Source organism: Anolis sagrei, chromosome 2 (genome assembly GCF_037176765.1).
Source record: "Anolis sagrei isolate rAnoSag1 chromosome 2, rAnoSag1.mat, whole genome shotgun sequence".
Classification (NCBI taxonomy): domain Eukaryota; kingdom Metazoa; phylum Chordata; class Lepidosauria; order Squamata; family Dactyloidae; genus Anolis; species Anolis sagrei.
The window spans coordinates 15878969-15904024 of record NC_090022.1 but is presented as its reverse complement, the minus strand read 5'-3'; the positions used below and the strand labels follow the sequence as shown (position 1 = coordinate 15904024).

Sequence of the window (25056 nt, the reverse complement as noted above, 5' to 3'; positions counted from 1 at the left end):
GAGACCTTCCTCCTTTCTCTGTCTTCCTGCAAGTTGTTCTCTAAGCATAGAACTCCCTTCCTTAAAATGCTTCTTTGGATACTGGTATATTTTGAGATGCAATTCATTCAAAGAGAAGTTTGCAACCTATACATCCCTATGCAGTGTAGGTCCAGCCTATCTGAAAGACCAAATCTCCCCATGGCAGAGTTTCTCAAACTGTCTTTCTCCAGCTGTTTTGGACTTCTTCTTCTCTCACAATTCCTAACAGCTGTCAAGCTGGCAATAGCATGGATGAAAAGTATTCTGGAGCTTAAAGAAACTGGAGGTGCAGCATTTACCTTAAAAGTTTCAAAAAGTGTATTAAACCAACGCCCCACCTCCTCTATCTTGTTCATACCCAGCATTATTTTTTTAACTTAATCACATTTGGCCCAGCCATAGCTATTAAAATGTGTTTTGTGCTATTTTTCAATGTTTATGCTATTTGTGTATGAGATTTATTTTAATTGTTTTGTATTAGTATTTGTATTTTGCTTCGTATTGTGGTTGTTATTGCTTGTATTGATGTATTGTGGGCTCGGCCTCATGTAAGCCGCACCAAGTCCCTCGGAAGATGGTAGCGGGTTATAAATAAAGATTATTATTATTAATTAATTAATTGAACCACAAGGAAGATGGGGTGGAGACTATCTAACGGAGAATAAATAGAGATATCGTATAATCCTTGTTTCTTCTCAGGTCAAACAAAGGGAAAAGATTCAACGTCTACATTCTGCATTCAAACTCTGACTCAAAGGCTTAGAGCAACTGAGCAGGAGGTCTCTCTTTAGGAGGGCTGATAACCAATGGCATGCAACCTGAGAATGATCACTCTAGTCTAGGTCATCAGATCTGCTGATTTTCAACATATTCATTTATGTTTTCATGCCGTGTTGAAATGAAGCCCAAATCGGCACTCAGCAAGGCTGCATCTACACTGTAGAATTAGTGCATTTGGAGACACTTTAATTGCCACGATTCAATGCTATGGAGTTCTGGAATGTGTAGTTTGGTGAGCCACCAACACACTTTTAGAGAGGCTAAAACTACAACTCCCACGATCCCATAGCATTGATCCATGGCAGTTAAAGTACGTTATGAGATACTTTGGAGATGGGACCCAAGTCTAATCACAAAATTTATTTATGTTTACCTTAAAAGTTTCAAAAAGTTTATTAAACCACAAGGAAGTCCATACAGGGAGCACACCACCCCTCTGCTGTGCCAGCTCCACTGGCTGCCGGTTCAGTTCCGAGCACAATTCAAGGTGCTGGTTTTGACCTACAAAACCCTATACGGTTCCGGTCCAGCGTATCTGTCCGAACGTATCTCCCTTTCCGTCCCACCCCGGAGTTTGAGATCATCTGGGGAGGCCCTGCTCTCGACCCCACTGCTATCACAAGTGAGGTTGGTGGGGATGAGGAGCAGGGCCTTCTCAGTGGTGGCCCCTCAACTGTGGAACTCACTCCCAGGGGAAATTAGGTCATCAACATCCCTCCTCTCCTTCAGGAGGAAAGTAAAGATGTGGTTGTGGGACCAGGCCTTTGGGCAATCTGACAACTAGATAAGGACAATCAGACAACTAGGACTGACAGGACTGACAAAGTGGAATTGGAGATTAGACTATGAGATGGCAAACGCTGACCGTTAAGGAGGAGTAATGGGTTTGTATTGGTTTTATTGGTTTTATTGTTGTAATGCAGAAACTGTTGTTTAACTGTTAATTGCTGCTATAGTGTTTTACTACTGTTATGTGATGCCGGCATCGAATTGTGCCTTTGTAAGCCGCCCTGAGTCCCCTCCGGGGTGAGAAGGGCAGGGTAGAAGTAACCGAAATAAAAAAATAAATAAAAATTTCTAGATAGGAAAGATGGGCCCGAGACTTCACTTCACTTCAGTTTATTTCTTAATTAGTCGCTCTCCACCAAGGTGCTCCGAGCGACTTACAATTTATAATAGCATTTACACAATATAAAAAACATTCAACATAAAAACATTCAACAGTGACTATTTGGCAAATTAGATCTGATCACTTTACTTAAATGCACAACCAAACAGCCAAGTCTTGAGCGCCTTTACAAAAGGTCGCAACTCCGACATTGCTCTAATATATGGAGGCAATGAGTTCCACAGAATTGGAGCATAGATCGAAAAAGCTCTACACCTTGTAGCTTCCAGGTGTCCCTCCCTAGGGCCCGGTATGTATAGGAGATTTTCCTGGGTGGATTGAGGTGACCACTGATGGGGAAAAGGAAAGAGGCGGTCCCTAAGATATAAAGGTCCTTGGCCATTTTGAGCTCTAAATGTCAGGATCAGGATCTTGTAAGAGATCCGATGTTCTATTGGTAGCCAATGCAGTTGTTGCAGAATCGGTGTAATATGGGATCTTATAGATGATCCCGCTAGCAGCCTGGCCGCCGCATTTTGGACCATCCGAATCTTCTGAGTTGTTGACTTCGGAAGGCCAGCATATAAGGCATTGCAATAGTCCAACCTAGTGGTGACTGTTGCATGGTTTACCGTTGCCAATGCTTCTACCGAGAGGTAGGATGCCAATTTCCTTGCCTGGTGACTCTCTTACTTACTTAGGCGATCCCTTGTTGACTGAATAGGATAGTCTTCCAAGGTCCCGGTCGGGGTTGGCTTGACGCTCCTTCCTCTTGGCATATTTCTCTCTTTCACCCTCCATTCGTGCCTCTTCAAATTCTACAGCACTGCTGGTCACAGCTGACCCCCAGCTGGAGCACTCAAGGGCCAGGGCTTCCCAGTTCTCAGTGATTATGCCAGAGTTTTTAAGCTTGGATTTGAGCCCATTTTTAAATCTCTTTTCCTGCCCACCAATATTCTGTTTCCGTTCTTGAGTTTGTAGTAGAGTAGCTGCTTTGAGAGACGGTGATCAGGCATTCGGACAACATGGCCAGTCCAGCGGAGTTGATGTCGGAGGACCATCGCTTCAATACTGGTGGTCTTTGCTTCTTCCAGCACGCAGACATTTGTCCACTTGTCTTCCCAAGAGATTTGCAGGATTTTTCAGAGGCAGCGCTGATGGAATCGTTCCAGGAGTTGCATGTGACGTCTGTAGACTGTCCACGTCTCGCAAGCGTATAGCAGGGTGGGGAGGACAACAGCTTTATAAACAAGCACCTTTTTATCCCTACAGATGTCCTGGTCCTCAAACATTGTCTGCTTCATTTGGAAAAAAGCTGCACTCGCAGAGCTCAGGCGGTGTTGTATTTCAGTGTCAATGTTGACTTTTGCGTAGAGGTGGCTGCCAAAGTAGCGGAAATGATCAGCATTTTCTAATGTTAAACTCTGGCATTGGAGAGGGGTTGGCTGGTGTCTGCTGGAAGAACACTTTGGTTTTCTCAATGTTCAATGATAGGCTGAGCTTCTCGTATGCTTCTGCGAAGGTGTTTAGAGTGGCTTGTAGGTCTTCTTCTGAATGCGCACAGATGACATTGTCATCAGCATACTGTAATTCTATAATCCGAGACTCTCTAACAGAGAGAAAATAGTGATATCGTATAATCCTTGTTTCTTCTAAGGTCAAACAAAGGGAAGCAATTCAAAGAATGCACTCTGCATCCAAACTCTGACTCAAAGGCTTAGAGAGACTGAGCAGGAGGTCTCTTTTTGAGAGGGGGGGGGCATGCAGCATGAGAATGATCATTCTAGGTCATCATATCTCCAGATTTTCAACATATTTAATTATCAAAATACAGACATCCCATCTTCTCTCCTGTAAGCGCAGGTCACACTCGACTCGTGAAATAAATACCAACGAAATAGTTTAAAATTCACAAAAAACATAATTGAAATAAATCAAAAGCATATTAATTTCAACACATTTTAAAGGTTTTTAACTCTTTCATGCCAGGTTGAAGCAAATTTTAGACTTTCAAGTACAGTAAAACCCGCCTCACCGCAGGAACAGTATCTGTGGTATCAGAGGCGGCCCTCGGTAATTTTCAACGGTAAGCAAACAGTATTTTGGTGCCCCCCCCCCCCAACCAATCATTGATATATATTTTCTGTTTATCGTGGGAGTTCTGTGTGCCATATTTGGTTCAATTCCATCATTGGTAGAGTTCAGAATGCTCTTTGATTGTAGGTGAACTATACATCCCAGTAACTACACTTGCCGCACTTGCTCCCTTGCCTGGCCCGCTTTGGGTCCAGAGGCGTGCCTGAAGACCCTGGCGTGTGCACCAAAAGTCACCTCTTCTCCTGACTTTCTCCTCAGCCATTGGGACCAAGAGAGAGAGACAGAGGTGGAGATGCCCACCTTTCCTGAAGGTAGGCGCAAAAACAAAGGAGGGAGCGGAGGTGGGAGATACCTCCAGCCGGAGGGGCTCTCTCTCTCGCTTTCTCTCTCTCTCTCTCTCTCTTGGTCCCAGTGGCTGAAGAGAAAGTCAGGAGAAGAGGCGACTTTTGGTGCGCACGCTGGGGTCTTCAAACACGCCTCTGGACCCGAAGCGGACCAGGCGTGGCAGTTCTACCCCTTGGCCCACCCGTGGATTGGGGAGAGGAGAGGAGGCAGGTGGAGCGCCGGGGGATCGGGAAAGGGAGCCGGTCATGGGGAAGGGATCGAACACAGAGAACGATTGAGCGCTGGCTCTGCTCGCGCACCCAGTGGCCGGGTGGAGCAGGAATGAGAGGGGCTAGGCGAGGCTCAAGGGCCTGGCCCCTTGGGAAGAGGATCGCCCGGCAGCGAAGCAAGAAAGCCGAGGCTCCCCCCGGACTGCTAGGGCTGTTGTGAGCTGAGGGGGCGCTCCTCAAGTGGCGGTCAAGGGGCATTTACAGAGACGCCTCTGCGCCCCTGGCAAAAAAAAAGTGTTCTGCGACCGCTTACTTCGCATAATGGACGAGCCGTCCCTGTGTGGTATGCTGGACTGGAAATTGTTTTTTTTTAATGGTTTCCTGAATTAATCATGATTTTTGATGATTGCTCTCTGTCTAGGAATGCATTTTTCATGAAAACAGGAGTCAAAGGCCCGCCTACATTGATCATTTCATGCAGTTTCAAAGCAGTATTGAATAAAGTGGGTTTGCTGCACATTTACGGCTTTCCCCGCATGTTTTATGGAAGTTTGTTGTCTAGCTGTCACAGTTTGAAACAAGCTTTGAACTGCATTAAATGGCCAGTGTAGATAGAGGCTTGTTTTTCAAACTGCACATGTGAAATAAAGCTTGACTGTAAAGCCACATTTTTATGCAGTATTGAAATTAAGCAAAAAGCAGCACTCAGCAAGGCTGCATCTACACTGTAGAATTAGTGCATTTTGACACACTTTAATTGCCACGGTTCAATACTGTAGAGTCCTGGAATGTGTGGTTTGATGAGCTACCAACAGGCTGGATGGCCATCTGTTGGGGGTGCTTTGAATGCAATTTCCTTGCTTATAGAATCATAGAGTTGGAAGAGATCTCATGGGCAATTCAGTCCAACCCCCTGCCAAGAAGCAGGAAAATTGCATTCAAAGCACCCCCAACAGATGGCCATCCAGCCTCTCTTTAAAAGCTTCCAAAGAGGGAGCCTCCAGCACACTCTGGGGCAGAGTGTCCCACTGCTGAACAGCTCTCACAGCCAGGAAGTTCTTCCTAATGTTCAAGTGGAATCTCCTTTCTTGTAGTTTGAAGCCATTGCTCTGCATCCTAGTCTCCAGAGCAGCAGAATACACGCCTGCTCCCTCCTCCCTATGACCTCCTCTCACATTGCGATCATGTCTCCTCTTGGCCTTCTCTTCTTCAGGCTAAATATGGCCAGCTCTTTAAGCCGCTCCTCATAGGGCTTGTTCTCCAGACCCTTAATCATTTCAGTCGCCTTCCTCTGGACACATTCCAGCTTGTCAACATCCCTCTTCAGTTGTGCCCATAATTTATAGAAAACAAGGGCATAGTAGTGTGCAATAGCATGGATGAAAAGGAGCTTAAACAAACAAGAGATGCAGAGTTGACCTCAAAAGTTTCAAAAGGTTTATTAAACCACAAGGAAATACATTTCTAGATAGGGTCTAGACTGGTGTTTCTCAACCTTCCTAATGCTGCGACCCCTTAATCCAGTTCCTCATGTTATGGTGACCCTCAACCATAACATTATTTTCGTTTCTACTTCATAACTGTAATTTTGCTACTATTATGGATCATCATGTAAATCTCTCATATGCAGGATGTGTTTCATTCACTGGACCAAATCTGGCACCAATACCCAATACACCCAAATTTGAATACTGGCGGGATTGGTGGTGGTGGTGGTGGTGGTGGGGGTCTTTGATTTTGTCGTTTGGTAGTTGTAGTTGCTGGGATTTATAGTTCACCTACAATCAAAGAGCATTCTGAACTCCACCAATGATGGAATTGAACCAAACTTGGCACACAGAACTCCCATGGCCAACAGAAAATACTGGAAGGTGAACACTGAATCCTCTGAAAGCAAAGACCTCACTGTCCCACTCACCCTTGTGGACAAGTTTGAATTTTAGAGTATTTCGTATTTTCCTGATTTTTTTAAAAAAAATTAAAAAAATTTGTCATGTCAGGAGCGACTTGAGAAACTGCAAGTCGTTTCTGGTGTGAGAGAATTGGCCATCTGCAAGGACGTTGCCCAGGGGACACCAGGATGTTTTGATCTTTTACCATCCTTGTGGGAGGCTTCTCTCATGTCCCTGCATGAGGAGCTGGAGCTGACAGAGGGAGCTCATCCGCACTCTCCTCAGATTTGAACCTGCGACCTGTGGGTCTTCAGTCCTGCAGGCACAGGGGTTTAACCCTCTGCGTCACCAGAGGCTCCATTTTCCTGATAATAGGTGCTCAATGCATGCTTCCCCATGCCCATGATTCCTAGCATGGTGTGTGTGATTTAAAAGCATTTGGAAGGCCACCTGTTCCATTAGAAAGCGATAGTGTCACTGTCTCAGCTGCCCATATGGAAAGCTTCCTAGTTTTCCAGATTGTGGAATTTCAGATCTGGGATGCTCAATCTGTATTTTGACTGTTGTCTCACATGAGCAGTTGTGCAAGTTTCTCCCCAAAAACATGCAATATGTTCTCTGGACTGAAAAAGCTTGTTGTCAACTCCCTCCTCCCCCAAAGCAGAACCCCAACCAGGGCTCATATGGATGATCTAAGGAGGCACCCTGGCTGCCAGTCCAAAATTCCCTGAAAATCAAGCAGGGCCATTTCTCCAGGTTGTCCCTCATTCTTCAATGCATAAGCACTACACTCCCCCCTGACTTGGACCTTCACAACAAACAGGGAGCAACCATCAACTGGTTTCTCTGTCTTGGCAGACACCTTAAGCCCATCAACCTACCCTTTTGTCCTAATCTCTGAACCAATTAGGACACCTGGCCACCCATTGACCCAGATCTGGGAACACAGTGGGACCTATATCTCAAAGAATAAACTCACCAACATCCATTGTCCCAAAGACCATACTGCACTCCCTCTGACTTGGTCCTTCACAACAAACAGGGAGAAGCCATCAGCTGGTTTCCCTGTATCATGAAGATTCATGTAGGTCCCTTAATCTCTGAACTCATTAGGATACCTGGCCACACATTGTCTCAAATCTGGGAATACCGTGGGACCTATATGCCCAGGAATAAACCCACCAGCACCCATCATCCCAAGTCCCAAACAGCACTCCATTCTCAAACGCTCCCGTTTTCAGAGTGGAGAGAACACACCAGACAGCAGGCAGCTTCAAGGTTAACCAATGCCAGTTTATTCTGCACTGTGCACCAATTACAAACCATAAATGAGTGTACCTTTGAACCAATAGATTGAGGATTGTCATTTGCACCAATCACAGCACATGTCCACTCTTCGTAATGACTGCAAATGTCTATAAAATACCCACCCTTGTGACTGGGAGGCACATCAGATGTGGGATTACGCTGTGTCCCCCAGCATCCACTTTGGCCATTGCTAAATAAAACTATTTCTGATCTTGCCTTCATCTGTGGAACAATCAGAGCTCAGGTACGGCGGGAGACCCGAGATTTCGGATAAGTGGGACCATTGCATTGATCTTCAACACATGAAACAAGTGATATTCAAACGTTACCAAACAAGTATTTTACTATATACAGAGTGAAAAATGGCAGCTGTCCAAGCTGCGTTCAGAAAGCCAAGCGGCACAAGGGATCATATTGAAACATACTTACATCCCTGGGAAATGCCAGGAAAGGGAGGGGCAAATAGATTTACTACTGAATTCCAAAAAATGGAGTTCTTAACTAAAAATGATTTGGGCCTTTTATTCCTTCTTCATTGTTCTTGTTGTAGCTGGTGTGAGTCTTTGGACGTTGCTCTCCAACCTTAGGGACACAGCTCCAGTTGTGCTTTTCCATCCACATAAAAGAAGGGGAGGAGGGTCTCTCCTGAGAAAGAGGCTGGAGGGTATTCCAAGATCAGCGCTGCTGAGTCTGCATCATAAAAGGCCACCCGACCCCCTTCATAGTTCAGACTCACTCGGACCCTCTTGGGCTCCTCGCTCAGATTCAGACACGGGTTCACATCATCGTCAGAGTAGAATCTGTATTCACTCGCCCACTTCCCCACTTCCCAAGTCCCAGCCTCAGGGCCAAACTGTGTGTCCTTTCTCTGCACAGACTTTCTGGCAATTCCTACAGACCATCCTTCCTCACTCCCCACAAGGACTTCCCAAAAATGCCTGCCTTCCGTGAATCCCTCCTGGCCCAGCACTAAAGCATAACACTTGAATCTCTCAGGATTGTCAGGAAGATTTTGCTTTTTCTCTCCACATGTCACACATCTGTGATCTTCAGAGAGGATGAGATGAGGATGGGCTGTGTCTGGATCCAGAGTCACGTGTGCTGTAGGTGGTGGAAACAGATCAGGGGTGGAGAGAGAGAGAGAGAGAGAAAGAAAAGAAAAGAAAAGAAGGAAAGGGTAAACTGATGGGAGGCAAGCCTCTATCTCTGATTCTAAAAACATGACATGGAAATTTTTCCTCACCCTCTCCAATCTTGATTGATTCTAGATTATGCTCCTCCTCTTCTTACGAGAAACACTAGAGCATGGGGTGCTCGGACTATGACTCTGGAGACCAGGATTCGATAACTCCTCCGTCATGGAAACCCACTGAGCAAACTTGTGCCAATCACACACTCTCGGCCCCAGAAAACCCTCTGATGGGATAGTCTTAGTTTGCTAGAAGTCAGAAAGAATTTGGAGGCAGACTAATAATCCGGTTTTAAGCCAATATTAAATTCCCACATCTTTCACATTGGGGAAGGAGGTTTATGCTTTATCTAGTGATGCATAATTGCAATAGATACAATTGCTCCGGAATGACGCCTCTCGAGTAGCAGAGCTAAACCAGCCCCTGGGTTCAAGGAGGAGCTGGCAGCGTTGAAGCCAACAAAGAGGAGTCTAGAGGCCATGTGGCGGACATCTCGCAGTGAGTCAGACTGAACACGCAATGAAAGCTGCAAGTAAATCTCATTGCAGCCAACATTGCATCCACGAGGAATTGTCCAGCTGAGCTGTTTCAAACGGTCAGAGGTTTGTCCGCCACATGGCTTCTAGACTCCTCTTCATTGGCTTCATCGCTGCCAGCTCCTCCTTGAACCCAGGTGTTGGTTTAGCCCTGCTACTCGAGAGGCGTCACTGTGACGGGGTCTCTGTCCCTTCGACAGCTCTCTGTCAGGCATTTGCCCGGTTCTTCGTGGATAAAGTCGCTCTGATTTGCTCCGACCTGGATGCCACAATTACTGCAGTCTCTGAAGATGTAATGAGAGCACCTGCTCGTCCGGTTTTAATGGATTCAGATAGTCCAAAGAGAGGCAGCCAGGTTAATAACTGGGGCGGCATACAGGGAGCATACAACTCCCGCCAGCTCCACTGGCTGCCAGTTTGCTATGGGGCGTAATTCAAAATGCTGGCTTTGGCCTATAAAGCCCTAAACGGCCCCGGACCAATTTACGTGTCCGAATGCATCTCCTCCTATGGACCATTGTGGAGATTAAGATCCTCTGAGGAGGCCCTGCTCTCTGTCCTGCCATTGACAGCATCGCGATTGGTGGGGACGAGAAGGAGGGCCTTCTCGGTGATCCCCCCCCCCCGGCTATGGACCTCCCTTCCTGGTGAGATGAGATTGGCCCCCTCCCTCCGGTCCTTCAGAAGGATGGAAAAAACTTGGCTGTGGGACCAAGCTTTCAGGACAGGGCAATAAAGCAGTGATAAGAACCCTTACCAGGGCAATTAGATTTGACGCTTATGATCAAGATGGTTTTAAACAGTGTATTTTAATATTAAGACAAATGTTTTTAATGTTTATGTATGCATATAATGAATTCATGTCCAGGCATTGAATGTTTGCCGTATATATGCTGTGCTCTGCCCAGAGTCCGCTTTGGGTTGAGAAGTTGGGGTGCATCTCACACAAGTAGGAAAACACCTTTTTGCTCACAAACCTCATTAGGCGCACTTTAAACTAGGCCCACCTGGGGAGGGGGACAAAAGCCTTGCGAACACTACTTTACCCACAATGTCAGGGAACCACCAGAAGGCTAAACGGAGGGCTGCACAAACACAATGAGGACCAAGTACCGAAAGCACAATAATCCCAATTAAACAGCTCAGGGGAAGATCTCAGGGGCTCACATGTCTTTACACTAATGCACAGAGCATGGGAAATAAACATGACGAACTCCAACTTTTAGCACAACACCACAAATATGATATCATAGGTATCACTGAAACCTGGTGGGATGACTCCTATCGCTGGAATGTAGACATCGAGGGCTATAACCTCTTTCACAGAAACCGAACAAAGGGGAGAGGAGGCGGAGTAGCCTTATATGTCAAAAACTCTTATGCTGCAGAAGAGATTCAAGACAGCAATCCGGGAAACCAGCTTGAAAGCATCTGGATAAGAATTAAGGGAACTGGGACTCAAAAAGATCTTGTTGTAGGCATCTACTACAGACCTCCAAGCCAGGAGGAAGAACTTGATGAAGTCTTCTGCCAACAGTTGACCAAACAGGCACAGAGAAGAGATGTAGTAGTCATGGGCGATTTCAACTATCCCGATATTTGCTGGAAAAACAAACTCAGCCAAGAGTACAAAGTCCAACAAATTCCTCGCTTGCCTTGCAGACAATTTCATGGTCCAGAAGGTAGAAGAGGCAACAAGGGGATTGGCTACTCTTGATCTCATCAATAAATGCGGAGGACCTGATCAATGCGGTTGAAGTGGTAGGATCCTTAGGGGCAAGTGACCATGTGCTCCTGCAATTTGAGGTACAAAGGAAGGTCGAAACTAAGACAAGTCAAACCCGCATTTTGGACTTTAGGAGAGCTGATTTCCAAAAAATGAAGGAAACACTGAGCAGCATTCCGTGGACACAGATACTAAAAGACAAGGGAGTTACGGATGGATGGGAGTTTCTCAAGAGTGAAATACTCAAGGCGCAATTGCAAACCGTGGCAACAAAGAGAAAAAATAGGACAAGTGCAAAGAAGCCAGAATGGATGTCCAAAGAACTTCTAACTGTGCTAAGACACAAAAGAGACATGCACAAGAAGTGGAAAAAGGGAGAAATCACCAAAGAAGAATTCAAACAAATAGCCAACACCTGCAGGGAAAAGGTCCGCAAGGCTAAAGCACAAAACGAGCTCAGGCTTGCCAGGGACATTAAAAACAATAAAAAGGGATTCTTTTCTTATGTCAGTAGAAAAAGAAAAAACAAGGAGGCGATAGGGCCTTTTCGAGGAGAAGATGGGGCAATGTTGACAGGGGATAGGGAAAAGGCAGAACTACTTAATACCTTCTTTGCCTCGGTCTTCTCACAAAAAGAAAGTCATCTTCAACCTCAGCAAGATGGAGTAGGTGAGGGATTAGAGGACATCCAACCCCAAATTGGGAAACAAGTCATCCAGGAATACCTGGCTGCTCTAAATGAGTTCAAGTCCCCAGGGCCAGATCAGCTACACCCAAGAGTATTGAAGGAACTAGCGGAAGTCATTTCGGAACCATTGCAAACTATCTTTGAGAGTTCTTGGAGAATGGGAGAAGTTCCAGCAGATTGGAGGAGGGCCAATGTGGTCCCAATCTTCAAGAAGGAAAAAAAGGATGACCCAAACAACTACCGTCCGGTCAGCCTCACGTCGATACCAGGCAAGATTCTGGAAAAGATTGTTAAGGAAGTGGTCTGCAAAAACTTAGAAACAAATGCGGTCATCGCTAATAGTCAACATGGATTTATCGAAGACAAGTCATGCCAGACTAATCTGATCTCTTTTTTCGATAGAGTTACAAGCTGGGTAGATGCGGGGAATGCCGTGGATGTAGCGTACCTGGATTTCAGTAAGGCCTTCGACAAGGTCCCCCATGACCTTCTGGCAAGGAAACTAGTCCAATGTGGGCTAGGCAAAACTACGGTGAGGTGGATCAGTGATTGGTTAAATGGACGAACCCAGAGGGTGCTCACTAATGCTTCCTCTTCATCCTGGAAAGAAGTGACGAGTGGAGTGCCGCAGGGTTCCGTCCTGGGCCCGGTCCTGTTCAGGATCTTTATTAATGACTTAGATGAAGGATTAGAGAGATGGGCCAAAACTAACAAAATGAAGTTTAACAGTGACAAATGCAAGATACTCCACTTTGGCAGGAAAAACGAAATGCAAAGATACAGAATGGGGGACGCCTGGCTTGAGAGCAGTACGTGTGAAAAAGATCTTGGAGTCCTCGTGGACAACAAGTTAAACATGAGCCAGGAATGTGATGTGGCGGCAAAAAAAGCCAATGGGATTTTGGCCTGCATTAATAGGAGCATAGTGTCTAGATCTAGGGAAGTAATGCTACCCCTCTATTCTGCTCTGGTTAGACCACACCTGGAATATTGTGTCCAATTCTGGGCACCACAATTCAAGAGAGATATTGACAAGCTGGAATGTGTCCAGAGGAGGGCAACTAAAATGATCAAGGGTCTGGAGAACAAGCCCTATGAGGAGCGGCTTAAGGAGCTGGGCATGTTTAGCCTGCAGAAGAGAAGGTTGAGAGGAGATATGATAGCCATGTATAAATATGTGAGAGGAAGCCACAGGGAGGAGGGAGCAAGCTTGTTTTCTGCTTCCTTGGAGACTAGGACGTGGAACAATGGCTTCAAACTACAAGAGAGGAGATTCCATCTGAACATGAGGAAGAACTTCCTGACTGTGAGAGCCGTTCAGCAGAGGAACTCTGCCCCGGAGCGTGGTGGAGGCTCCTTCTTTGGAAGCTTTTAAACAGGGGCTGGATGGCCATCTGTCAGGGGTGATTTGAATGCAATATTCCTGCTTCTTGGCAGGGGGTTGGACTGGATGGCCCATGAGGTCTCTTCCAACTCTTTGTGTTGTGACTCAGCGTCTGTCTCATGTACCTACTAGTAGTAGTAGAAGGAAACGAGGTTTGGAAGAGGAAGACGCTCAGCAACAGCTGAAGCGTATTAAAGACTTGTTCCTAGAGCCTACGGATGAGGAGGATTTTGAGGGATTTACTCGCGAGGAAATGGAGGTGGAGGATTACCACGGTGTAAAGCGAGTAGCACGCAGCACGGATAGTGATGTGGAATCTGTTTCTAAATGCCTTAAAGATGTAGCTGATTGTGAGGAGTTTGACAGCGAAGAGGAAGAGCTGGATTGGACCAAGGTCCAGGAAGTGTTAAATGTGGTTAATGCTCCCACTTCTAGTGATGAGTTCCAGGGTTTTACTGATACTTGGGTTTCAGATACTACTTTGCAGGATGCAGTCCGAAGTACAGAATGGCAGCAATGGAGAAGTCGTGATTCACCTGTGGAAATGGATGCACCTGGAAGTGACTCCAGCGACTCGGATGAGATTTAAGGAGCAGTTTGGGAGCAGTCTAGTTGCAGAGTTCAAAGTGTCGTGTTACCGTGTGCCTTGTGTTTAACTCTTGCCCTGAGCTCCTCCTTACAGCTTCGTGGATTCCTGATTGTGTGGACGACCTTGCCGGAATTGGATTTGTGAGTGTTATCTCCTGCCCTGACCCTCGGACTGCCTGACCACTCTACGCTCCTGCTTATCCCTTGGTGACTTCGTTGGACCGCTCCTCATGCGGATTGCCGTTTGCTGTTTTGTTTGGATTTGGAATGGACTGAGTTTCTGCCGCTGACTTCAAGCCGTACTGCCTGTGTTATTGCTGCTTTCCTTTTCCCAGCGAGGACTGACTGGGACTTGGTTTGTTTACATTCTTGCTGGCTGCTCTCCTTTTAAGAGCCCTTTTTCTTATGTTAATTGACATTAAAGACTTTGTTTAACTCCTTAACTGCTGTCTTGCCTTGCTGGTCCGCCTGGGTCTTGACACTTTGATTCTATGATTCTATATAAATGTCTTAAATAAATAAATGAATGAATAAATAAATAATGTGTGCCACTAAAATAAGCTTGAAGCAAAGAGCCATAAAAAGTCAGTATTCAGATTATTTTGACACTCTTTTGGGAAATCTATACAGAATCCATGGACATGCCATTTATTCAGAGCTTTGAAAATCTACTCAGACAGGTGAACCACACTCCACTCTCTTGGCCTCAATGCAACCCTCTGTGAAAAAATCTGTTTGTTTGTTTACCTTTTTGCTGCTGAAGCCCAGATTCCAGAGAGGCTGGAGAGAGAAAGGAGAGAATGAGGTTTCGCACAACATGGTGACTCTCTAAACCCAGGAGGAACCGACATAGGAGAGACATAATGTGACTTCATCCATAGAGAGTTACGTCTCATTGATCAAAATGTTCTCTCTGGGAGTCTCCAAGTTCCCTCCAGAGTGACTCAATTGTAATCTCATGCTGGGGGACTAGAGATCCCTGCAGATTCTCGAAGAATCTCTAGGTTCCCCAAGTGCAACTTCTTTCAGATGGTCAACTTCTCACTGAGCAATCTAGGCCCATTCGACACTGCCATATAAAATCCTGATTATCTGCTTTGAATAGGATTATATGGCAGTGTAGATTTATATATTCCAGCTCAGAGCAGATAGTGTGGATTATTTCGGGCCTTAAGACCAGCCAGGGAGGCCATCCTACCGATCCCATCTCATCACAAGCGAGGTTGGTGGGGACGAGGGAGAGGGCCTTCTTGGTAGTGGCCCCGACTCTGGATTGCCCTCCCCAAGGAAATGAGGCAAATTCCCAGTCTTTTACTTTTCAGGAATGAGTTAAAAACCTGGCTATTCCAGAGGCTTGATAATGGCTAAGAGATTAACCACCTTAGTGGACAGGACTTGAATGTCTATTAGAATTATAACGCACAATTTTGGATATCCTGATCTTAGGAATTGGCTGGTTTTCAACGACACATATATTTCTATTGGTTTTAGAGGGCAAAAGAGTTTTAAATTTTATTTTACTAATGTTTATGCTATTGTGTTTTTATTGTATTAAGTGATATGTGATGATTGTCAGTGCTATATTATTTATTGATTTTGTTTATTGATTTTGTTTATTGTTGAAAGTCCTGAGTCCTTTCAGGGAGGGCAGGATACAAACAATGATGATGATGATGATGATGATGATGATGATGATGATTAGAAACACAACAAGATTAGTACACAGCAAACAAGATCATTCTGCTGGCTGTTGTATTGGATCACACATCAGATACTTCCAAGTGTCTAGGACTGTGTGATGTATCAGCGAATAATTCGTGCAGATCCAAGTAAAGCAGCTGACAGATGTTAATTTTGTTGGCGCCGATTGTGTTTAAGTGCAGGCCAAGGTCTTTAGGCATGGCACCCAGTGTGCTGATCATCACTGGGACCACCTTGACTGGCTTGTGCGATCTTTAAATCCTTCTATCGTGTGAGCTTTTCCAGTTGTTTCTTTTCAATCCTGCTGTTATTATCTGCTTTGATAATATGGATTATATGGCAGTGTAGAAGGAGCTCTAGACATTTCTCAGTATTCTCTCAGATTTTTAAAAACCACTTTCCCCCCGTTTTCCTGGATATGCCACATGATTAAACCCTATGAATGTGGCAGGCTGGTTGTTCAATGTTCATATTCCCCTTTGAATCCAGATCACGAAATACTATAGATTGCTGATAAAGAAATGGGCCCCCCACAACATTTGATTTTCCTAATGTGTAATTTGTACTCAACCAGTTTTCACATTTGCAGGTTGCATGGACCAGAGTAAGGCCGATCATGGCCCTCTCCATTTTCATTTCGTTTTGATTCACTTCACAACTAAAATGTGATTCCATACTTGAAATAAAATGGAAAAGAAAAAAAATAGCACTATTTCATGATCCGGGCGGACACAAAGATGGGGCCTTATCAGAGAAGGATAGTCCATTTGATGGGCAGGGGGAAGTTGGGGAAGTTGAAGGAGGAAAACCCGTTTTCCCCACTTTCGCTCAGACCACACCTGGAATATTGTGTCCAATTCTGGGCACCACAATTCAAGAGAGATATTGACAAGCTGGAAAGTGTCCAGAGGTGGGCGACTAAAATGATCAAGGGTCTGGAGAACAAGCCCTATGAGGAGCGGCTTAAGGATGGGCATGTTTAGCCCGAAAAAGAGAAGGCTGAGAGGAGATATGATAGCCATGTATAAATATGTGAGAGGAAGCCACAGGGAGGAGGGAGCAAGCTTGTTTTCTGCTTCCCTGGAGACTAGGACGCGGAGCAATGGCTTCAAACTACAAGAGAGGAGATTCCACCTGAACATGAGGAAGAACTTCCTGACTGTGAGAGCCGTTCAGCAGTGGAACTCTCTGCCCCGGAGTGTGGTGGAGGCTCCTCCTTTGGAAGCTTTTAAACAGAAGCTGGATGGCCATCTGTCAGGGGTGATTTGAATGCAATATTCCTGCTTCTTGGCAGGGGGTTGGACTGGATGGCCCATGAGGCCTCTTCCAACTCTTTGATTTTATGATTCTATGATTCATTATTCCCACCCCCTTTTGCCACATCACAAGTGATGGTTGTTTTGACAACAGCGACACGGGTGGGGGGAATAACAGGTAAACAGGGGAAAGTGGTCTCTCTCCTCCAGGCCTCAAGTCCTTTTGAGTCCTCTTTGGGGGAGATAAAGCAGGATATAAATAAATATAATAATAATAATAATAATAATAATAATAATAATAGTCATCATCGTCATCATCTTTTCCTGTAAAATGGCGTATTCTTCTCTGTCTAGCACCCCCTTGTGGCCTCTGCCTGGATAATAGAACAGTACCAAAAAAATTAATAAAGTAAATAATACCATTTCGTTTTGATTGGCATTCCAATCTGCTGTTTTGTGGCACTAACTTTCCAAATGCTTTTGGAAAGACATTCTCCCTTACCTCTGAATTGCTTCATGAGACCCTCCAGAAAGGGAGTGATATCACAGAAGTCCCAGATCTTCCACTTCAGGGCAGGAGGAAAGGCTGCGGAAGTCTCGAATGTCTCCTTATTCTTATACCTGGAGGAGAAAGAACAATTTCAGAGGATGCACAAACAGAACGAATGCAGTTTGACGCCACTTCAACTCTCCCATGGCTCGGTGCTATGGAATCATTTACGGGGCCTTCTCTGTCAAAGAGCCATAGCAGTTCAAGTAAGTTTCAAACTGTGAACTTTAAATTTACCTTCTCTTGGCTCTGCATTTGAATCCTTGCATTGTGTATTTTAAGATATGTGTTTTGTGATGGTGTGTTGTCATGTACTATTTTATGGTATGTATTCACGGTGATGTGCTTCGGCTGGGTTGTGTCCTTCCTCAAGTCATGAGGAGAAGTGAATAACAAATTAAAGTTGTTAACAAATCGCACTAAGAGTGTAGATACTACACAGAATCATAGAGTTGAAAGTTGTCTCATTGGCCATCAAGTCCAATTCTTTCTGTGAAAATCAAGCAAACACCGACTCCTACAATGAGCTGCTGCTTTTGAGAGTCATGTATTTCATGTAGAAATCTAAGCTTTTGTGGGAGAGGAGAGAAGATTAACTTACCCATGTAAGGCACTGCTGATATCCTGTAAATGAAGGAAAGAAAGAACTCAGCAGAAGCATTTGAATGGAGACTACTCTCATATTGCTGAAAAATCACGATATCCAACTAATAGAAATTGTTGAAGCAAACCCAGGAGGGTGAAGCAGAACTCCCTCCACAAACTAAGGAGGAGATGGGTAGATTTATGGAACCACTGGCACTATTTTGCAAGCAGTTTTTTGCCGAGCCACCAAAACACTGATCAAATGCAAGGCCCAGTATATTAGGAATCTGGATCTCTTTAGTCCAACCAGATGCAATGCAAGAATTCACAATCAAAGCTGGATAGCCATCCAGCTTCTATTTCAAAATCTCCAAAGAAGGATATTCTCCTCCTCTCTGTTTATTAATACAGCATAAATCCGATTCAAGACACAGGAGAAGCCTATAAGGGAGACAGGGCCACTGTTTTCTTTGGATGGGCACTGCCTATGGCCTGGGGGTTTAATCCTCCCAGGAATGTTTGGGGCTGGGCTTGGGCTGAGACCCAGCCAAGATCTATAAACATATGTCATAAATGTATAGTTATTATCATTATTAGAGGAGGGGGTCACTTTTAAGAACACATGTCATAGAGTGCGTACGTGACCCGATTTTGTTGGATAGATGAATGAGTTCAAGTCCCCAGGGCCAGATCAACTACACCCAAGAGTATTGAAGGAACTAGCGGAAGTCATTTCGGAACCACTGGCAACCATCTTTGAGAGTTCTTGGAGAACGGGAGAAGTTCCAGCAGATTGGAGGAGGGCCAATGTGGTCCCAATCTTCAAGAAGGGAAAAAAGGATGACCCAAACAACTACCGTCCGGTCAGCCTCACATCGAAACCAGGCAAGATTCTGGAAAAGATTGTTAAGGAAGTGGTCTGCAAACACTTAGAAACAAATGCAGTCATCGCTAATAGTCAACATGGATTTATCAAAAACAAGTCATGCCAGACTAATCTGATCTCTTTTTTCGATAGAATTACAAGCTGGGTAGATGTGGGGAATGCCATGGATGAAGCATATCTGGACTTCAGTAAGGCCTTCGACAAGGTCCCCCATGACCTTCTGGCAAGGAAACTAGTCCAATGTGGGCTAGGCAAAACTACGGTGAGGTGGATCTGGAATTGGTTAAATGGACGAACCCAGAGGGTGCTCACCAATGCTTCCTCTTCATCCTGGAAAGAAGTGACGAGCAGAGTGCCACAAGCAGGGTTCTGTCCTGGGCCCGGTCCTGTTCAACATCTTTGTTAATGACTTGGATGAAGGGTTAGAAGGCATGATCATCAAGTTTGCAGACGACACCAAATTGGGAGGGATAGCCAATACTCCAGAGGACAGGAGCAGGATTCAAAACGATCTTGACAGATTAGAGAGATGGGCCAAAACTAACAAAATGAAGTTCAACAGGGACAAATGCAAGATACTCCACTTTGGCAGGTGAAACGAAATACAAAGATACAGAATGGGGGACAATGCCTGGCTCGAGAGCAGTACGTGTGAAAAAGATCTTGGAGTCCTCGTGGACAACAAGTTAAACATGAGCCAACAATGTGATGTGGCGGCAAAAAAAGCCAATGGGATTTTGGCCTGCATCAATAGGAGCATAGTGTCTAGATCTAGGGAAGTAATGCTACCCCTCTGTTCTGCTTTGGTTAGACCACATCTGGAATATTGTGTCCAATTCTGGGCACCACAATTCAAGAGAGATATTGACAAGCTGGAATGTGTCCAGAGGAGGGCGACTCAAATGATCAAGGGTCTGGAGAACAAGCCCTATGAGGAGCGGCTTAAGGAGCTGGGCATGTTTAACCTGAAGAAGAGAAGGCTGAGAGGAAATAAATATGAGAGCCATGTATAAATATGTGAGAGGAAGCCACAAGGAGGAGGGAGCAAGCTTGTTTTCTGCTTCCTTGGAGACTAGGACGCGGAACAATGGCTTCAAACTACAAGAGAGGAGATTCCATCTGAACATTAGGAAGAACTTCCTGACTGTGAGAGCCGTTCAGCAGTGGAACTCTCTGCCACGGAGTGTGGTGGAGGCTCCTTCTTTGGAAGCTTTTAAACAGAGGCTGGATGGCCATCTGTCAGGGGTGATGTGAATACAATATTCCTGCTTCTTGGCAGGGGGTTGGACTGGATGGCCCATGAGGTCTCTTCCAACTCTTTGATTCTATTATTCTATTCTATGACAATGGACTATATGACAAACATTTGCAAATCAGCCAGGGCTCTGCCTATGCAATAATCTACATCACACGTGGGTTACAAAGGTTGGGAAAGATTGGTGTACTGAAAAATAGAGAAATCATATTTATGTGATCTATCGATCGGTGAATCAATCTGATGCCTTAGAGATGGAGCCCGAAACTTTTGCGACACTGCAAGTCGCTTCTGATGTGAGAGAATTGGCCGTCTGCAAGGATGTTACGCAGGGGATGCCTGGATGTTTTGATGTTTTACCATCCTTGTGGGAGGCTTCTCTCATGTCCCTGCATGGGGAGCTGGAGCTGACAGAGGGAGCTCATCTGTGCTCTCCCTAGATTCGAACCTGTGACCTGCTAGTCTTCAGTCCTGCTGGCACAAGGGTTTAACCCACTGTGCCACCGGGGGCTCCTTAGCCCAAGTCTTAAACTCATTTTATTTTTCTTAATTGCCTTATAAACACAGCACAAAGGTAATGTCATACAACAGTTTGTGTACATAAAACCATGAAGGACTGAAGTGTTACAGTCTCAACCATCCATGGGAACAATATGGAACTTACCTGGAGGAGTTCACTTGCCGGCTGCTGATGCTTCTCCTCCATCTCTTGGATGAGTTTCGAGAGAGAGGAGAGCTCCTCTGAGAGTCTGGTCAGATGTTCCTCCTCTTTGGCTGAAATCTCTTCCTCCAGCTCTTCCATTTTTGCCAACAGATTCATCTCTTGTTCTTCAAGGAACTGGTGCATGAGCCTGAATGCAGCCATAGTCTTCTCCTTCTCTCTCTGGGTTTTCTCCTAGAAGAAAGAAAAGAAGAAACAGGAGTGAGAGGCAGAAAGGGGGTCTTTGGAGTGAATTCTCCACATTCCTTTGAAGTGGAGCTTACATCTCTTCACAAAGAAAAAGTCAATATCCAGTGGTGAAAGCGGTTTGTGAAGGCCTGCAAGGGCCTGCCACTGGAATGGGTTTGGGTCAGTATTTTCTGTAGGCTGCCATGTCTCTTACAATGTGAGATATTTTTGAAAAAAGAAATTCAGTTTATTCAGACTCACATTCAAGTCAACATCATCATCATCAACAACAAGAATAGCAACTGTATGGGGTGTCATGACCTTATTTCCTGGTTTCGTGTGAAGCCAGGAAATTAGGCCATGCCTTACATCTGGCCTGTCTATATTTGAATACCCTTATACCCTGCCACCATCTCCCTAACAATCCAGATAAGAACAAAGTTAAATAGAGTATAAAAAAGAATATAAAGCGAACCAAAACAATGCTCGACAAAAACCAAAAATACCTTTTTCTAGCCTGTGTGAACATGGGATAGTGCAAAGCGGCGTACCACAGGGCCTGGAAACTGGATGAAGTGCAGAGACCAGAGAACTATCTGGCAAACTAGGGACTGGGCATATGTCACTAGGGACTACTCATTCTCAAATGCTAGCTGAAACACCCAGGCTGAAACACCCGGGCCATCTTCAAAGGCAGCTCCATGTAGAGCGCATTGCAGTAATCCAATCTAGTTGTAACCAAGGCATGGACCACCTTGGCCATCTTGAGGTACGGTCACAGCTGGCACACGAGCTTTAATTGTGCGAAGGCCCTCCCAGCCACTGCTGATAGCATCAAGTGACAGCACTGAATCCAGGAGGACCACCAGACTGTGGACCTGTGACCTTGGGAGGAGTGTAACCTCATTGAGCATAGGTTGCCACCCTATACCCCGATTGGCCTCATGACTGACCAGATGGCACGAAACTCCAAAACTCTGGATGACTTCACCCAGTGGTTTCATGTAGATGTTAAAAAGCATGGGGTGTCATGACCTTATTTCCTGGTTTCGTGTGAAGCCAGGAAATTAGGCCATGCCTTACATCTGGCCTGTCTATATTTGAAACAAGGGAGAGGGTTGCCATGGAAATGGGACAATGAAGGGAAAGGGCCAACATGAAGGATAGGTGGCGTGGGGGAAATAAACTGGCAGTTGGAATTTTGTTGCATCCCCTACTGCATGCTTTTGAATTAAAGCCTTCCAACTTTGTTTGTGAGGCAATTCTTTCACCAGAAAGCTACAGATCCAGACATGGGGGATAGAATGGAACCTTGCAGGACCCCCACAGGTCAAAGGCCAGGGGTCCGAGCAGGTGTCCCCCATCTTCAATAACTGGGTGTGATTCTCCAAGGAGCGGAGCCACCGCAAAGCAATGCCCCCAAGACCCATTCCAGAGAGCCAATCCAGAAGGATACCCTGGTTGATGGGATTAAAAGCCACTGAGATATCCAAGAGAACCAACAAGGACACACTCCCCCGTCTATCTCTTTTCGGAGGTCATTCACCAAGCAGCAATGCCACTTACGAGCAAATATTTGCTTTCTCGTGCTGTGTCTGCTTTGTAGGCCAGAATTTTCTCTCTCTCCTTCTTCAGAGTCTCCAGATAATTCCAAATCTGATCCTGAAGAGGAAAAGAAAGCTCTTGGTCACTGCTTTTCTTTAAGGTTTAGAATGGTTCAAAGATCATACCGTCAACCATACAGCATGTATTGAATTTTATGGGTGCTTTGGACAATGTTGGCCTCTATTGGAAGCACACTCTTCTTTTGTTACTACTGCTTCCACAATTATCTTTACTCATAAAAGTCCCTCCAAATGAAAAAAAGGTATCTGAAAATCCCAGGTTTTATTCCTGTACTAATCAATGTTATTTTGAAGATGCACTTGATGGATGCTATCGCAGGAGGCAGGCAAAGTGACATTGCATCCTTATTGTATGATGCCAGGTTCATCCTGGTGCCGGTTTGCCCCCTCCCTCCCTAGATATTGTCCGTGAAAATCCACCTATAGCTCACAATCCCGCAACATTCCTGTCTCTTACTTTGATGCAATGTGTCCCATCCCCTTCTGTGCCAGCATGATGGGAGCAAGATCACATCAAAAGATGGGATTCTCTTCCTCTTCACACTTTCCACTATTCCTCACTAATCCAATACTGTCTGACACACACACACATAAATTGCTCAAATTGCTTATGGGACTCTGAATGGCTGAATTGGCAGAACTGAGCCAATGAAGAGAAGTGTGATATAAAACTCCTCAATTTGGTATCACTCTAGGTTCTTGTGGGTTTTTTCGGGCTATAGGGCCATGTTCTAGAGGCATTTCTCCTGACGTTTCGCCTGCATCTATGGCAAGCATCCTCAGAGGTAGTGAGGTCTGTTGGAATCAGGACAAAGGGTTTATATATCTGTGGAATGGCTGGGGTGGGGCAAGGAGCTCTTCCCTGCTGCAGTTAGGTGTGAATGTTTCAGCTGATCACCCTCATTAGCATTTGAAGGCCTGTCTGAGCCTGGGAAAATCTCTTGCTGGGAGGTGTTAATCTGTGCCTGGTTGTTTCCTCTCTGTTGTTTTGCTGTTGTAATTTTAGAGTTGTTTAATACTGGTAGCCAGATTTTGTTCATTTTCATGAAAAGGTGCACCCTTGATCCCTGAAAACATCCGAGCCTGGGGAAATATGGAACTCCAGCCACAGACCTGTATTATGGGGTGGAGATGTACCACAACACCTTGCCCCTACATTGGCCGTCTTCAGAAAGAACTTGAAGACCTGGCTGTTCCGATGTGCCTTTCCTGATTAGGAAATCTCCAATACCAAGCCCCAGGCGCACTTTATTCGAATTAAGACTGCCACACACTGCACATTGCACTTGCCTATCATCCTTACATATCACCTGTCACATCCGCACTTTTAATCCTGTACCCTTTACTCTGGCCGGCCCAGTTTTATCTTGTTTGATGTCTTGTTGATTGCTTGTGGTTCTTGTTGTTTAATACTGCTTTAATGGTTTTTAATTTGCTTTAAGTGTGTTGTATGTTGTGTATTGAGGCCTTGGCCTTTGTAAGCCGCATCGAGTCCTTCGGGAGATACTAGCGAGGTACAAATAAAGTGTAATAAAATAATAATAATAATTGTTAGGGGTACCTATTTAACCCCCCGCCCTACCTTGTACTCCTTTGATGCTTCATCCAGAGGGATCACTTTGTGGTTTTCGTGCTCCTTCGAAGACCTGTCGCATACCACACAGATGGGGGCGTCATGGTCCTTGCAGAAGAGCTTCAGGGGCTCCTGGTGCCTTTGGCAGAGTCTCCCCTTTTCTTTCTCCATTTCTATGGCGATCTCCACCAAGTTTGCCAGCTTCCAATTCCGCTTGATGCCCCTTTTCTGCACTTTCTCCCTGCATTGTGGGCAGGAGGCCTCTTCCTCCTCCCGGCCTTGATCCAGGCAGGCTTGGCAGAAATTGTGCCCGCAGGAGAGGCTCACAGGCTCCTTGAAATACCCCAGGCAGATGGGACAGGCCAGTTCCTCACAGAGCTTCTTCACAAGGTCTCCAGAGGCCATGGCTACCAATGCTTCTCCACTGCAGAGACCAGACAAAGCTTTTGAACTCTCACCATGAACTAAAGAGACAAGAAATGGATCTAAAGGGCCATTTCCTGACCTATTTATTGAAAGAACTCATAATAACCTGTAAAGGGAAAATCTATAGACACATTCAATGTAACTCATGGGTTAATGGCCACCTAGTGAGCCTTATCCCTGGGCCAGGTGTCACTCCCTCTGACCACTTCCAAGGACATGAGTGCACCAAGGATCCTGAATTCTTTGGGTGCATCTGTCGGCCAATCATAATTGGAAGGCCATCCTGAGGGTGCTCTCTCCCAAACCGCAGGTTTTTTTTTAAGAGTGAGAACCCCCAATCCAGCCCCAAGGGTAGCTCCAATTTTATGAAACTTATAGGGACTTTTGTGGGAGTCCACCCCTTCACCCCCTAAGGCGGGGGTACCACTGTGCCTACAA

The 25056-nt window shown here is 45.4% G+C and overlaps 1 protein-coding gene across 1 annotated transcript; it reads right to left on the bottom strand.

The window, feature by feature from the left end:
* Nucleotides 1-7724: 7724 nt before the first annotated feature.
* LOC137096297 (zinc finger protein RFP-like) lies at nt 7725-24631 on the bottom strand. The gene is made up of 7 exons (XM_067465405.1): nt 24202-24631; nt 22561-22656; nt 20770-21000; nt 17981-18003; nt 17332-17450; nt 14620-14652; nt 7725-8861 (listed from the first exon to the last, which is right to left on the bottom strand). The coding sequence occupies exons 1-7, from the start codon at nt 24595-24597 to the stop codon at nt 8344-8346; spliced, it is 1416 nt and encodes a 471-aa protein (XP_067321506.1). The 5' UTR covers nt 24598-24631; the 3' UTR covers nt 7725-8343.
* Between the last annotated feature and the right edge of the window lie 425 nt (nt 24632-25056).